This window comes from Lissotriton vulgaris, chromosome 11, assembly GCF_964263255.1.
Source record: "Lissotriton vulgaris chromosome 11, aLisVul1.2, whole genome shotgun sequence".
Taxonomy (NCBI): domain Eukaryota; kingdom Metazoa; phylum Chordata; class Amphibia; order Caudata; family Salamandridae; genus Lissotriton; species Lissotriton vulgaris.
The window spans coordinates 486,016,406-486,032,984 of record NC_141699.1 but is presented as its reverse complement, the minus strand read 5'-3'; the positions used below and the strand labels follow the sequence as shown (position 1 = coordinate 486,032,984).

The window sequence follows — 16,579 nt, the reverse complement described above, 5'->3', positions numbered from 1 at the left end:
GGTGGGATTAGCACACAATATGAGACATGGCATGAAGGGCGGAACGTACCTCACGCCCCAAGCATTTGTCACGCCTCCAGCACACGCCCACAGCACAACACAGACACGCCCATAAGGGACTACTTTGCTGGCACGGTTCTTTTACCTTTTAAATGTATATGGTGGGCGTCTGCATAGCCTATGTCCTTCTGCTGCAACTGCCCTTTCCAACGCTGTATTGGGTGTTGTGATTGGTGCTGTGGTTCCTGAGATTACCCGCCTCAAAGGTTTGGGCTCTCTCTTTATTATATTAGTATGGATATATATATATATATATATATATATATATATATATATATATATATATATATATATATATATATATATATATCAAGGAAAAACTCGTCTCCAACCTCCAACGCTGCCAAGTTTCACACAGCCATGGACAAACGAAGAGAGGAACCCAGGAAATGGTGCCAAACAAGTGCGTTTATTTTTGCTCAGTCTCGCCCAGCATGCCCGCCATTACGCGTTTCGACAGTATCCACTGTCTTGATCACATGATGTGATCGCAAAGTTACATGAGAATTTATTTTCATTTTCATTGACACAAAAGGTGGACTACATAACGGCCACCATGTTCAAAAAAGTGCTTTCAAAAGGGTACATTGAAACAGATAAAGGGCTAAACCAACAATCTCTTTTAGCCCTCCCTGTATAAAAAATATAACAATATATATATATATATAGACACATATGCACCTATAAGTCACTCCTATGTGAGAGGGTGCCCTAGCATGAGCTGAGCCCCTCTGCAGCTTTCGTAACCATCTCCTTATAGCTGTTCTATGATATAGACATACCATATACTCTTAAGAGCATTATAACTCTTGCGGTTAATGCTAACTTTGACTTGGCTTTATCAAAACATGTTGTGTAAGGTGTCAAACACTTTGGAATACTACTCCTCCCCCCCCCGCTAGTCCTGGTGGCGGGGGAAGCATTCCACCCTTCTAGAGGGAGAAGACATGTAGTTACTGGTAAACCCGGTTAAAGTTAAACAGAGCCTCAGCATCACAACATGGATGCTGCTGCCACAGACACAAGCCTGCCCTCCTGCTGCTGGATGAAACTCTATCAAGGGAGGCCTGGACAATAGGTTTCCTGTCCAGGGAGGTGCTGGCACCTCCCCAGACAGGCTTTAGTGTATTGGGGCAGGGAGGGCTGCATTCAGTGAATGCTTTTCCAGACACTGCCTGGGGTACACAAGGTGCTCCATGCATTTCCCAGTTCAAAACGGTTGCTGGGGCACTCAGCCCCAGCTCTGGCGTGAAACTGGACAAAGGGGAAGGGGTGTAACCACCCCCTCCTCAGGTCCACCCATAGGAGGGACCTTAAAGGTAGTCCAGCCCCTAAACTTAGTATTAGGAAAGGATCCCAGTCCCTAGGACTTTAGATTAGCCTGGACAAAACTCTGAAACATATATCCTGGACCTAAGAAGCACAAAAGAAAAAGGTCAAGGCACCCTAGACCAGCATCGTTTTTTTTAGAAGTTCTAGGTAATGTAAACAAAATGGTGTTAGGGCGCGAGCTGGGAACCTGACCTCCCTGGCTCCCTTAATATTTTGGAAAAACAAAATTAATGCCACAAACAAAGGTGCTCAGCACATACCAGTATATTTAAAGTCTCAAGAAGATAATGTAATACAAGTTGTTGGAGTGCAATCTAATATCAGTCACAATCACAATAAGTACGCTCCCAAAGCCCAATAAATTTGCTGAAAACTTTGTTTTATCACAAAATGTTCTTCTTTCTTTATTTTGATAGATGATATTTTCATTCAATTGTTAAAACGAGAATACATAATCATAGCCGACGCAGGGCGTTTTGACTCCATGAGTCTTCTTCAAGGCTTTATTTATACTCCTGTATTCTTACTTTTCAACGATTCTTGCTCAAAAAATGCCCATTGGTTTAATATTCGTATTCCTATCTCTGGTGCAATTGTATCTACCATGGAGCACAGGTAAATATTCTCCAAAGTGACGCAGTTTAACCTCATTATATTCCACAGTAGTATCTCACTGTCTCAATTATTTATCGATGAAACAGAGCGTACGGTCCGATGTCCGAATTTCCATTTGATTGGACCTAAGTGCACACTGGGGTTCACAATTATTGTGGGGAAGGTCAACGGTAGAAACATTAGAACAATTACCATAACTATTGGGTAAATGCATGTGAGTATTTGGGATTTGCTGGTGTTCTCCATTCTCGATATTGCAATGTGCAATAATGTCTCCTTTTGTCTCCAGCTGGCTGGATGTCGGCCGATAGCTCCATATTACAATGGCCATAATCACCGTATGGAACGGCCATAATATTTTGGTCGTTGTCACCATGGACCTTATGGTCTGGGAACAATAAAATTGGGCCAGATGGGTTACTGTGGTAATTGGATTTTGGACCACATGGCTACATCCATTAGCAAGTCAATCTATATCTTCCATAGAGAAAAGCATGTCAAATCTGTTTTGCAGGGGTACACTGAATTGGGAGTGATTTATGGGGTGAAAGAATCTCTACTGTGGTGCGTGGGATGTATGATTCATTGGGGGATTGAAATAGCCGAGGGGCAGGACATTTATTCAACAGTCACGTGATCAGAACCAAGTCTACGTAGAATCTCATATGTTAGGATTGGCGTTCTAAACGCAAGAACAATACATTCTCGGGAAGTGTTTTATCCCTTTTCCCCACCCATCCCACACTTCTTGCCATTTTGAACTCACTAAATAAGACCTCTGTTAGGCCGGTTTTAGGCCCAACCCAACAAAGAGCCTTATTTCTTAGAGACTCCCAAGTTTCAGTTGCCTGTGATGTAAGTTGCGGTACATTCATCAGTATCATTGTATAAGGAGAAGCCTCTGGCAGCAGGTTCAAACTCACCTCCTCCACATCATCCCTAACCATTGAAATTGCACAGGGGTTAGGCGGAGGTGGGGAGCCTCTAGGCTTGACATGGGCAGGTACTTTGTTGTGTTTTAAGTTAGAAGTACTGTTATGACCAGCAAATGTGAAATTTGTGGGGTGTCGGCCTGAGAGAAAAGGACTGCCTTACCATCAGCCAACACACACCTTGGGGAATTATGCAAGGGATTAGCAGAGCCTGAACCCTGGGTTTAACTCAGTAAATCCTCAATAACAGATACACTAGCCAACAATTTCTCTAGGGGAGCTAAGACTAACTTGTGGTGGTTGAGGGGGTATCAAGTCCCAAGCCCTCCCTCGGGGCCTGAGGAACCGCAGAAGTATGAGGAGTCTCATTATGGCCAGCCTGCTGTCCAAATGGTCTAGGAATCCACACAATTGGGCAATGTTATTGTCTATCAATTCTTTTATCCATTCAAGAGTAGTGTCCAGGACAGTCACCCCAGCAACAATTGGAGGGATTTTACCCCCACAAATAGTATGCAATAATAAAAGGGAAATATCCTCGGTCTGTGTGCCGATGGAACAGGTCACCACCGAGTGAACATGCTGAGGCCCCTTTTCTTGTTTTAATTTGTGGGTACCAATGTCCTTTATCGCTTCACAGGTACCTCAACCTTTGTGCCCTCGGAAGGGGGTTTAGAGGTCCGTGTCCTTGAGGCTATGCTTGACCCGCTAATAGTATCTATAGAAAGGGCTTTCAAATCATAAACATGATCAGAGGAAACCGGTCATGTCACTTGTATAGTTGGAGACAAACAGGTTTGGGGGACACCACCTGTAGTAAGGGTACCTATTGAGGAACGCCTCTGCAAAGATAAGGGTTCTAGGGAAAGTTGCCTCTCCGTTATAGTTGAATCTCATGACAAAGCAGTGTTTCTGCCCTTATGATGAATGCGTCCAAAGTTCCCGTAACCCCCTTACATTTGCTCAGGGTGGAATCAGGATTATGCACCACCCCCGGAACTGAAAATAACGGACTCAAAACAAACAGGCTGAAGGTAACACACTGCTGTACATGGTCGTCCAACACCTTAGGTCCCTGTCTGGAGGCTGTTGCTAGGTGGATGCAACTTTCCTGCCTCAAACTCAATGGAGAGAAGACGGAGGTTATGCTGTTGGGCAATTATCCATTGACCTCTTTGGTTTCTATCTGGCCTTCCTGCCTTGGCGTCCCTCCCCCACCTAAACCCCAGATAAAGAGCCTGGGCATTTGGCTCGATAAGTCGCTTGATTTCTCGGCTCAAGCAACTAAAACAGCGGCTACATGTGTGGGGCTTATGAAGATGCTTCGTAAAGTGCTCCCTCTGCTCCCTCTCCAGGCGAGGAGAATCATGGTCCAGGCCCTGGTCCTCTCTCGCCTGGACTATGGAAACGCGTTGTACCTAGGAGCTCCGGTAGAGGTGACCCACAGGCTCCAGGTTACACAAAACTGTGCCGCTCGCCTACTGTACAACATCCCCCGCTGGCAGTCAGCCAAGCAGGCCCTAAAGGACCTTCACTGGCTTCCAGTCGCCGCCAGAGCTCAGTTCAAGGCCATGTGCATTGTGCACAAATCCTTCCATCGAACGGGCCCTCCCATCCTATTCCCCTTAGTTTTACCCTACGTTCCTTCCAGAGCCCTTCGCTCCGGTTCACTGCATCTAGCGACCACAATAAAAATCAACAAAGCTAGGTGGGGTGGCCGCTACTTTTCCCACACTGCTGCTAGGCTCTGGAACTCCCTTCCCCTCGCCCTTAGAGGGAACCCAAACAGGATGGCTTTCAGGAAAGCGCTGAAAACATATTTGTACACAAAAACTCGTTAACCTTCAGGGTAGCCCATTTTAGCAATCCTTATAAGCGCTGCGAGGCCTCCGGATAGTTTTGGCGCTATATAAATATAATTTTTCATTTCATTTCAAATCCGGAATCAATGACAGATGGCCTGGTGTTATAGGGGGAGCCCAGTCCAGCCTCCTTCAGGCTCAGACGGGCGTGTTTGGTGATGTGTGCGGCGTACGCGCCGCTGGGGCTGCCGGGAAATGTGATCCCTCACACTCGTGGCCACCGGAATCACCAGAGAAGCAGTCCTGTGGCAAATCTGTGGTGGTGACAGTAGCGAAGTCATGCGTTATGCAGTGGCACATGGTGGGCGTCAGCAGGTAAGAATGAGCTCTGGCCTCCTTTTGTGTACGTCCTGGCGCGTTTGTTGACATGTGCGGCGTACGCGCCGCTGGCGCTGCTTGGCGTCAGCAGAAAATAATGAGCACAGCTAGTCATTAAAGCAAGATGATGGACTGATAATTAGGTCAATTACAACGCTTTATTGGCTTACACAAAAACATGTTGTTGCAGTCTCCTGTTGACTGTAAGGGTCGGGCCTTAGGCCCTCATGCTGGAAAGAACCTCTGACACAGACACTCTGGTAACTGGGTGCAACCGGCCCAGAGCACGTGCGCTCGGCCTCTTTTATTGATGCTGTGTCACATGACTAGTGACATCAGTGGTGGGTGGGTGTTGAGTGTAGATACAGAGTTCAGCACTAGAATGCTGACTTATGTTGGGCATTACATCGACTTCAGCTGAGAAATACTAAAGAGTTCAGGACGGCCTAGGCCCTGAGAGCTAGAAATGAACAAGTACACACAGTTTTTAGCAGATACCTCTCAAGAATCCCTCACCATTGTACACATGAGCATGCCTCACTTAGTTGAGTAACTTCAATAACTTGTTGCTTTTTAAGGTTAATGCGAAAGCTCCTGGTGATTTATGTTTGCTCACATGGGTTAATTGAGGTTATAAACGGATACTGAGCTGATGTTAGTGTCTATGAAGAATTCTCAACTGAAGACTGTGCGGAGCCGGAGGAATGAATTTGCCATCATTGATCAGTCACTGTGTTTGAACATATTCTTTAGGTGTCATTGATTTGCTGATTTAGTTATTGATTGTTGTCTCACAAAGAAAGAAATCTGGAACTACTACAAGAAGGGCATTTAGTGAAAAGAATTGCATTAAAGTGGGGACCCAGAAGACATCAGTGATTAGGTTGGTAAATGCTGCTCAGTCTCTTTTTATTGTATAACACAGCGACGAGGTTTGGGTGGGGGTTTGGAAGCCTCTTCCATCTTCTGCTGGACTCTTTTGATCTGTTCCTGCATTTCCTTCTGTTGCTTCGCTGCTCCCTCCTGAATCAGCAGTGCTTGTTCCTGTGGAATAAATTAGATCAATGTGAGACAGTTGCAGCTTCTTGAAGATACTCCGGTGCATACGTATGTAGTCACATCCACAAAAAAACGAAGGAGACACTTGAAACACAGACAGTCACCGAGATCTTACCTGTTCAAAGTACGTAAACATTTAAACAAAACCTAATCCTAAAATACAGGGCTATGATTGCTTACACTCCTTTTTATAAAATGGCACACTTATACCGGTATTACCCCCAATGTTCTTTGCTGAATAAAGTTCTCAACAAAAAAAGGCTGATATTGTAAATACTGCCTTTGTCCATTTGTATGGTTAATACTTTGGGAAAGCCACAATCTAGTGAAAGCCAGTCAAGTCTATTTGCCATGTTCTTGTAAAAAGGACAAATAGACTTAATAATAGGCGACATGAAGGTACTTTGGGTCGGCCTCCTTCAGCCTGCACTCTGTTTGAGTGTTGGTCACGGTTTTGCTCATCCTATAAAACATCTTACAGAGAGTGTGGAAATAGGTCAACCCCCTTCAGCCATTATAGTTAATAGCAGTGTTAGTCACCTTTCCGACCAGTTCCCAGTACAGCCATACAATAACTGGAGTGCATATGATGTTGTTAGAAAATGTTTACCCTTCACTCAACATTGGCAAGAGGAGAGGCAAAGGAGTCAGTTTGTAGACACTGCACTCCTCACCCAAGTCCTGTAGGCTGTGAGGAAACAGAAGCACAGTTGGTTTATTAAGGGGTTAATCCTTTGTAGCAAGTACAATTTAGATTTTTACAATATTACATGAAATAAGACTGTGAAATTCATTGTCATACCTAATATTCTTCCCAATTTTTTATGGCCGATGCTGTTTAGTTGTCTCTTTCAAGAATAAGGGCCCAATCACAACGTCCATAGCAACATCCCCACGCAAACCTCCCCATTGCTTTTTAGGTCAAGCTTAGGCAGCACATGTGCGGTCTCTTTAAGACATGCTGTATAAACTCTGTGGGCTTACAGCTCACCCACTGCTTTTCATTTGTGTCCTTTATAAATTCTTGCTTCTACGTGGTTATTTTTCCTACATGTCCCTCGTTTTCAACATGTAGCATCCCTCTTGTGCCAAATATTGGGGCATATTATCAAGAACAGCGTTACAATTATCACTGCTTTAGTGGCAGGAAACTGCTGCTAAAGCTGCGATAATGGGCTTCATAATCTGCCCTTGTGAATTCCCATAGAAGTCCATGTTCACACCAGAACATGGGCTTCTATGGGAATTCACAAGGGCATAATATCAAGCCCATTATCGCCGCTTTAGTGGCAGTTTCCTGCTGCTAAAGCAGCGATAATTTTAACACCGTTCTTGATAATATGCCCCATAGTTACTGACTAATGGACTTTTGTTGGAAAATTGATTATTTGGAGTGGCAGATATGCATTTACCACTGGCCACTAACACGCTATAGGGCTCAGAACAGGTATGTAAAGCATTTAAAACACAAATTCAGTAAATAATTGAGATACAAGACACAATAAAAATCCTACGCCAATTTATAAAAATAGGAAATATTTTTATGTTTTAAATGACACCAAAATAAAAAAAAACACTATAGGGAACCAGAGATATGATTTTTTTAAGATTAGTCACTTTCTAGTGCTTAGTACCCAATAGTGCCACCTTTAGACATTTGGTTGCCTCTGACAGGGTCAACTTCAAATTTAGCAATTTTTCTGGAGGATTTCTCACCAGAGCCATGCAGCCTCCTCTAACAGAGTTAATCATGTTAGGTATCCTTCCTGAAGTTCTTCTTGTGGGTCCAAAGTGTCTAAAACACAATCCAAGAATCTGGAATCTCCAAGAGGGTCCTTGAATGTTTGGGACTTCAGTTCCCACAATCCACTTAGACAAAACCCTAACCAATCCACTGGTAGTACTCCAGACTGAGGATCCTTCAATGTGATGGTCCAGGTGAGCTCTTCTAAGCTGGCAGGGAGTCCACTCTTTAGTCCTTGGGAAGCAGGTTTGATCCACAGGGGTGTAGTTTCAGATGGTGAAAAAGGCGCAATCTTCAGAGTGCAGGGCCTGGTGAATGCACATCAAACTCCTCAGTGTAGGCCCTGCTAGTTCTTTTAGGTTTCAAAAAGCAGATCTGAGAGACACTGCCCCTCTCAGATACTTATTCAGTGTTCTCTGGGGTCAAGCAGAAGGGCACTCCTGTCCAATGAGGTGCAGGGCAACACCCCAGAGCATGACCACTTCCTCCACAGCGTGGCACAATGCTAACGCAGAAAGCACTATTCTTCCAAAATTCAATATTTCTGAATTTTCAGCAGAGGGAGTAAATGATAACTGGTTTCTATAGCTTGTCTCCTCCTTCCCTTGAAGAGCATTATTTACTGGCTCTGGCATTCCTATGCCCAGCAACCTCTCCGACACTGAATGGCCTCCTAACCCCAGGGGTCATTTATCACCTCTTTAAGTTTTATAGAAGAATTTATTCAGCTTAAGATGGCATACAATAAAATAATACAAAGTCACAGAAAGGGCAAGATAAACAAAAAGAGAAAACAGAGGAAAGAAATATACAATGCATAAAATCCCAGCAATACAGACTGATCATTTGTCAAAGTTATAAACTTGAGATAGTATAGGGAGACGTTTGGTAATAACAAGTCTTAAAGATTTTTGTGGGGAAGCCAAGGAGGTTTTAAAACTTCTTTAAAGCAGCAAGTCTAATCTCTGACCAATCAGGGCAGACCACTACAATGAATTTTGGCTTACATACAAGAAAGTCTGAGAACTTCTTGTCTGTACATTGTCGAAGAAATTCAAAAATACCATATTAATCATTAACATTCTACTGAGTCCTTTAATCCTAGTTTTCGGTTTTTTCTTTCTCCAGTTATTAACTAATAACCTCTTGCAATGTTAACATATGGGGTGGGGATCTGAAATTGAAAAATGAACTGGGCAATTTCTCTAATTGTTATCAACCAACAAGAACTAGCTCTGTTTAGTGTGCTATGTGTCGGTATGGGAAACCAAATGGTTTCCCATACAGAAACATAGCACACTAAACAGAGCTAGTGCTTGTTGGCTGATAACAATATTCTAGGGGAAACGAACTAGCCTCTCTGGTTCCTCTCTCTCTCCTTTGATTACACTACAATTTCTCTAATACCAGGGCCTATATAACAGGTTTTACAAGGACCCTGCTTATATCCACTTAGGAAAGACTTTAGGCGTTCTGAATACATTAAAAAAATTGCAGATCCTCAGTCCACAGTGCTCCTAGCACAAAAGCCGTTTTGGGAGGCACTTTACAACAATGTGCGGAGTGAAATGTGCAATTTCACTAACCCAAGAGCATATAAAGCGCTTTTTATAAGCATTCTCCTTAAAAGTAGCTAACACCCCACCCCTGGGACACCTAAGGGAGACACTGAGGGCACCTACCATGCCCAAACATTGCAGTCTATATATTTATAACTGCATCAAACATCAAAGTCAAGTTTTGGCACAATTTGCATTTGTATTTTAAAAGCAGTCCTGCAACACAGGGCTGCTTTTAAACTGACCTCAGGCTCCAGCAGTGTACACATGTAAGTGCAGAAAAGGCTTCTGGCCTATAAACTGCCCTGCTCTATTCTATACTAGCTATTTAAGGGTAGTTTCAACCCCCCTGCCCTATTGTTGTGTTTCATCTAGGACCCTAATTCGATATTCCCGATTTATGCCCTTATATGGTTATAATACATAATATCCTTATAAAGGCATAATAATCATATCCATATTTTGTAATAGCCCATGCAGTCCAAATACGGCATAGCTACTCCTCTAGACTCCTAGAAAGTACAACGCGTTCTTTAAACAAACCAAGCCTCCAGGAGCCCGGGAAATCCCCCTGCTCTTGTTTTGATTTGCACAAGAACTCCTAGAGTCAGAAAGAACTGTTAGTTCTTGGTGACGTCTTATGTCCAGCCTTACGTCAAACCCGGCACATTTCAGGTACAAATATACCAACGTTGCCTCAAGCAAACACACGGTGGTTTGGAGCAGAGCGGCTATCTACTTGCCCGGAAGCCCAGCTGATGCGAGGAGCCGAAGGACGCCTCCCCTCCCGTTTGATGCACTGAGAAAGACTGTGTCTTTTTCTCCAGCTGAGAAAATCCAGCTGGAGTGTTTCCAGCCACCATTGCGGGTGGCTGGGATATCGAGTCCTGAGAGAGAGATACAAGACCTCCTTCATTCTAAGAACCAAGGTACGGAGCTGACTAAACCCTTAAGAGAATTCTTGAATCAGATCCTTGGAAAAAAACAACTTAACTTAAACTGCAACTTGCTTACTCCTTCCCGCGTATTAGGCTTAGGTCAGGTACACCGGGGTAGGCGTATCTTAGAAGCACCAGTTGAGTACGTTAGTCAATGTTTTCATGTATGTATATATTTTATCCATTTTAAAGTATCATATGGCTAAGAAACCATATCAATGCTTTTACAGTATTATTTAATAATACTCCTTTTACTGTCCGCACTTTACTTTATGATAAGTATTGCAACTGTGGCAATTCATTTCTCTTGCATGAGAAAGAAGACTGCTCAATATATAACACCTTTTATTGAAAACGCCCGTCTCTCTATTTCTCTGCACTCTGGTGAAACTAAGTATGCACGATTGACTGAGTGAAATAACCGTCTATGGTTTTCACACGACTCTAGAGATACACTCTTTATTCTGAGGGAGCAAAGTTGTCATGCTATATGGTTGTCAGAAGCTAATCCCTTCTTGTCTATCCAGGGAAGTTAAACTCCTCCTTGTTTACTCGAGAAAGTTTCTAGTGACCTCTGAGCTAGCTGGCAAAACTAATTAAGTCTAATATAGTCAGTAGAGACCTAGTCGACCTCAGTCCTATGTCTACACTGCTGTTTATATTATTCCAATGCGCAGAGCCTATTGGGAATATAGGAACTACACTACATGGCGCCCAACGTTTGGTAAGGCGATAATCTAACGCAAGACATTAGAGTAACTCAGTCGTGCTTTTTCACACAGACCCCTTTTTCCCGTAAAAACTCCAAAAGACGTCTGGAGTGGGTAAAAGGTTAAAATACGCCGGAACTTAGTAGGAAGAGATTCCTATGTATAGTTTTTAGTTTAGTCAACGTTGAAGGATACAGTGTTCCAAAATATTGTGCACCTAATCTTTGTTTCCCTTGTAACTTGATCTGCAACAAAAAATAACTTTCTGTCAGTAAAAATGGTAGAAAGCGACGATGAAACAGAGAGAGATAGAATAGCAGCTCAACTCCTAGCGTAAGACACAAGTCTCCAAGAGGAAGACAAGAATGCTATTATCATTCCAGTAAATGTAAGAAGAACTATAACTAAAAAACTTATAGCAAATGGAGTATCACCTCGAGGTGGTACAATCATATTTGTGGTAGAGGCCCATGAATATCGGCAGACAGAGGTATTCTATTCATGGATAAATTTTCCAGCAGCACACGCTGTAACACACGAATTCCACTATTACAAAATAGGGGAACCTCCGGATGAATACGCTCCTTTCGAAGACGTTGAAATCCCATTAACTTACCAAGAGCACCTGCTCTGGTTTAAAGGTGCCCTAAAACATCAAAATCACATCAGCACGCTCGGTCCACTAGGTAGACCAGGAGCAACGTGGCCGGTTCTAGCCAGCTAAACACCACATGCCAACATTGAAGAAATGTCAAGTGAAGCACTTTTAGTTGAAATAAAAGAACTAACAAAGGCATATAGAGAATTAGTTCAATTGGCAATGGACGATATAACGTACCTGTAGAAATTGAAAGAAATAGATATAGCAGAACAACCTTTTGAACTTGCCAAAATCATAGAAAAATCCTATGAAGAACTAGGAAGAGATAGTTTGGGTGGGAAACCAGTAAAACCTCAACTAACTGAAAATCCTGAAAAAACATTTATTAAAAATAATCTAAACACTCCAAAAAAGAGTTGGGATGGAAATAAACACTCCACTCCCAAATAAAAACGATTCCAGTCCAGAGGAAGGTCTCCTCAACAGAGAAATAGATCTCCAGACCGAGGACACAAGTCTCCCCAGAGGGAGCCCTCTGAGAAAAGATACAACCTTAGAGATAGGGATAAATTGAGAAAACCTGACAGATATCAAGATATTGATACACGTCCCTCTCGATCTTTTCAGACTTCCTCACAGAAATCGGAAAGAAGAGGAGGGTCAGAACACAAGAAAGAGCACGTCAAGTCCAAATACAAGGAACCTGCTCATCAAAGTAATACAATTACAATTTCCAAGAAAGAAGGTAGCCAGTATTAAAATAATTAAACATGCTGAGGATACTGAGGACACAACTAAAAAACGGTGAGTGGGCCCAGACAATGCTAGACAGCGCAGCAGAAGTGACCATAGCTCGCAAGATCTTGATGAATCTTCTGGAGACAGTGGCCACGAATGAGTACATTCAGGTGGAAACTGCAGACACCAGAGTTAGCAAACCCCATAAATTATACAAAATAACATTACGTATAGAGGGGGACAAGACTAGGAAAGTAAGGGGTCTCTTCTGGGATAACCTTTCGAAAGGCTATGACATCCTGTTAGCTGAAAAAGACTGGCCACCAGAGTTTGTCAGGGAGTGCCCTCATGGCGAAGAAATGATTATGCCTGCCTTCTCAAATCATATTCCAATTCATAAAAAATACACATTAGCAAGAAAATGGGCAGTAGCTCAAGCTCCTACATTATATAAAAATCATGCAGGATGGGATGAGGATTCTCCTCACCATAAAATCCAGTTAAAAAATCAACCCACTGCACAAAGGCAGTACCCAGTTAAACAAGAAGCTAAAAAGCAAGTCAGGGAGATCTTAGATCAACTTGAATATCAGGGGGTGATTGAAACATGCACCTCGCAAATGAACAATACTTTGTTTCCTGTCTCCAAGCCAGACGATTCATATTGTCTAGTCTTGGACTACAGACACCTAAACTCCTGCTGCAAAACATTTGCAGTACAAAACTCTCACAGTGCAGCACTAATGAATAACATCGTGCGCAAAAAATATAAAACGACATTAGACATCTCTAATGGATTCTTTTGTCAAAACATTGCACCTGAAAGTAGGTATTTGACCGCTTTCTCAATAATGGGGTCACAAAAACACTTCTGTTGACTCCCACAGGGATTCAAGAACAGCCCAGGATTATTCTCAGCAAGAGTAACAGAGTTACTACAAATATATGATGATGAGGCATTATCTTATGTCGATGACATCTATCTCACAGATGATGACCGGGAGACTCACTTGAAAAGAGTGAACACCATAATACTTGGTTTCGCAGCTGAGGGTTAAAAATTCAACTTTAAAAAGTCAAGAATTGCCCATCTAACTATCCGGTTTTTAGGATATGAATTATCAAGTGAAGGCAAAAGCCTAGCAGACAACTTCTTAGAGAAGTGTGCTGTACTCCAAGCACCTAAAACGCTGAAGAAATTACAATCAATACTAGGTTTCCTGAATTTCGGAAGAACATACATTCTAAATTATGCAGAGAGGGTTAAACCTCTCTAGGAATTAATAAAACCTGATTTCAAACCAATAAATTGGACTCAGAAACACACAGAAATTTTAAGATCATTGCAAACAGACATGTTAGCTAAAACTAAATTGCAAATTCGCGAAAACATACGCAACCTTGTAATCCGAGTCATCCCAGGAAGATGCGGATTCACGTACCTAGCCTCTAATGAGAGAGAAACGGTACCAATAGCTTACAAATCACATTTGTACACAAAAGCTGAAATGAAATTCAGTTCTACTGAAAAAATTCTAACTGCGGTTCAAACTGCTGTAGCAAAAGAAAGAGCCCAAGCCCAAGGCAGAAGAATAACTGTTTTAACAGCAGAATCAGCCCTTGAGGCATTAATAAGCCCACGCAATTTGAATTCTGTGGCATTAGATCCAAAATGGATAAAATGGGAAAATTCTCTTGCTGCAGAAGACGTGAAATACTATTTTGACCCGAAAATGAAACAACTAGAAAATCTAGAATCAAAATTCTGCCTCTTGAACAGTACACATGTGTAATCTACATGGACAGATTTGCACAGCACTATGATGTAGAGGAAAAATCCTACAACGCAGCGTTTGCGTTTGTTAAAGGTCGCTGGCGCTTAGGTAAACTCAGACCATTAATTACCAAAACTGAATCACTCAGAAACTGTTCAACTCAGCGAGCTGAAATAAGATCTTTAAAGATGGCGCTTGAAAATGCCGATCGCGAATTCCCCATACTAATAGTGTGCGATTCGCATTACTACGTCAAGTCTTACAATAATGACATACAGACCTGGATTCAAAACGGTTTCCAAGATGACACAGGTGCCGCAATAAAGCATAAAAAGCTTTGGGAACAGGTAGTTCTTTTGCAGAAAGAACTACAAAAGACTCACGTGATACATACACTGAGTCATCAACGTGATGGCGTTCACGTTGCAGGGAATTCATTGGCTAACAGCCACAGAGGAAGCGGTCCAACCGGCTTCCGTAGCCACAAAAAAGCGTTCTAAAAATTACATAGACAGAGAAAATATGCTAGCGGTAAAAGCCTCATTAAAAGGCGACTATGAAGTATATCCACTCAATAATACATACATAATTGATGCAAACTCCGTTCCTTTTGCTCAAATCCCTGGAGTGGGGGATAGAGTAATTCCAAACACGAACAGGAGAGTCTTTTTAATAGCAGACGCACACTTGAGATTGGGTCTAAGGCACCAAGAGATCGTGAAATCTCTAAAAGAATTACAATCAGAATACTGGTGGCCGGGGATGAACTTGCAACATTACAAATTTGCAAAGGATTGTCCAGACTGCAACCGAGATTGCAGTTGTGAACCGGACCGGACTAGTGCCAGGATACCTTTATTAGAAAGCATAAGGCTATCTATACGCAGAAATCCAGCAGTAGAAACGTGATCCCATAAATATTAAGACTAGATTCACTTAAAATGCAGACACCAGCGCTCAACTGACGCCAGAACTGTTTTAAAAGATTTGCGAGTCTTTATCGGCATATACGCAATAGGCATGCTACATTCTGACCAGGGTCCTGCGTTCAGCTCTAAGGCTTACAAGGAGGCTATGGCCAGCATGGCATTGCATTGCAGTACTCTTCTCCCTTCCATCCTGAGGGAAATGCGGTAGTGGAAAGAAAAAACCATGACATAAAGCAATCTATAACGGCGAGGGTATTAGGTTAGGCTGATGGGTGGGTCAAACATTTAACAAGTGTCCAACGTAGTCTTAACAATCCGCCAAGAAATTCTCTAAAAGGTCTCACTCCCTACGAACTATTGTTCGGTACTAGAATGCACATTCAGGATTTAGATAGTCTAACTTCAGTGGTAGAAGAAAAAGCCTTTAATATCAAAGACCGTTTGGCTGTTTTACAGGAGTTAAATGAAACAAGAAGAATTCTGAGTAACATAAAGTTAAAGCAACAGCCAACAGCCACTGAAGAAAAACCACCTGTCCCAGCAAGACCTGTCTGGATTCCAAAGATTGGGGATCTGGTCAGAGATAAGATCGCGGTGAAGAAGGAATTTGGGCCTTCTTACCAAAAAGCAGTACCTGTCTTAGCTGTCAGCGGAACAAGATCAGTAGTACTACCGCCCCTTGCTGGTAAAAAGGAGAACCGAGTTGTATCCATCGACCTGGTAAAACCACAATCATGTGGCCAATAATAAGTAGTAGGCCCAGTGGACTCCCAAGAAATAGCAGAAGACCAAATCTTGCTACAATCCAAGAGGTTCAAACTGAAAGACTAATCACATTTGATAAACCTGCAGTGAATAAAAAAGGACTATGCAACAAAGCCATGGAACTTGTGCCTCTTGAAACCCAAATTGCAACAGTTCATCAAGAAACACCTGTCTACAACGATGTAGCCTCAGACTATGCTAATGAAACAAAGAAAGATCCAAAGACTGAAGAAAATTCAGAAACGATTCCAACAATTGACAGAACTGCATCTGGCTACTTCATAAATTTCGATGACTTTTCTGATGATCCAAGTGAACATGAAGAAACGCCAGCAACAAAAACTTTCAAAGACAAAGTAACTGAACTCTTTCATCAACTCAAAGAAACCTATCTGATTTCTCCATGGATTGAATTTTGGATTGTGTTAGGTGTACTTTTCCTCCTGCTTTGGCTCATCATGGTTCTTTGTTTGGGAACATTCATTGAAAGAAAATACAGTACAATGGACACAGCAAGTCAGAACATCACCTTGGTCCTAAAGCCCCACAAGTCATCTCATATCGAGAAAAGAGAACTGTCATCAGTAAACATCACAGCCAATCCAAAACCCGGTGGGGTAGCATGGGACAAAACAGATTATG

The 16,579-nt window shown here is 42.5% G+C and overlaps 1 protein-coding gene across 1 annotated transcript in view; it reads right to left on the bottom strand.

Moving 5' to 3' along the window:
• Nucleotides 1-5,264: 5,264 nt before the first annotated feature.
• The window catches only part of LOC147682140 (guanylate-binding protein 1-like), a 392,581-nt gene continuing 381,266 nt past the window's right edge, over nucleotides 5,265-16,579 (bottom strand). Inside the window, exon 12 of the mRNA XM_086943549.1 lies at nucleotides 5,265-6,163. Coding sequence (XP_086799675.1) covers nucleotides 6,029-6,163 — 135 coding nt within the window. The 3' untranslated portion in view covers nucleotides 5,265-6,028. The remainder of the gene's footprint in view (nucleotides 6,164-16,579) is intronic.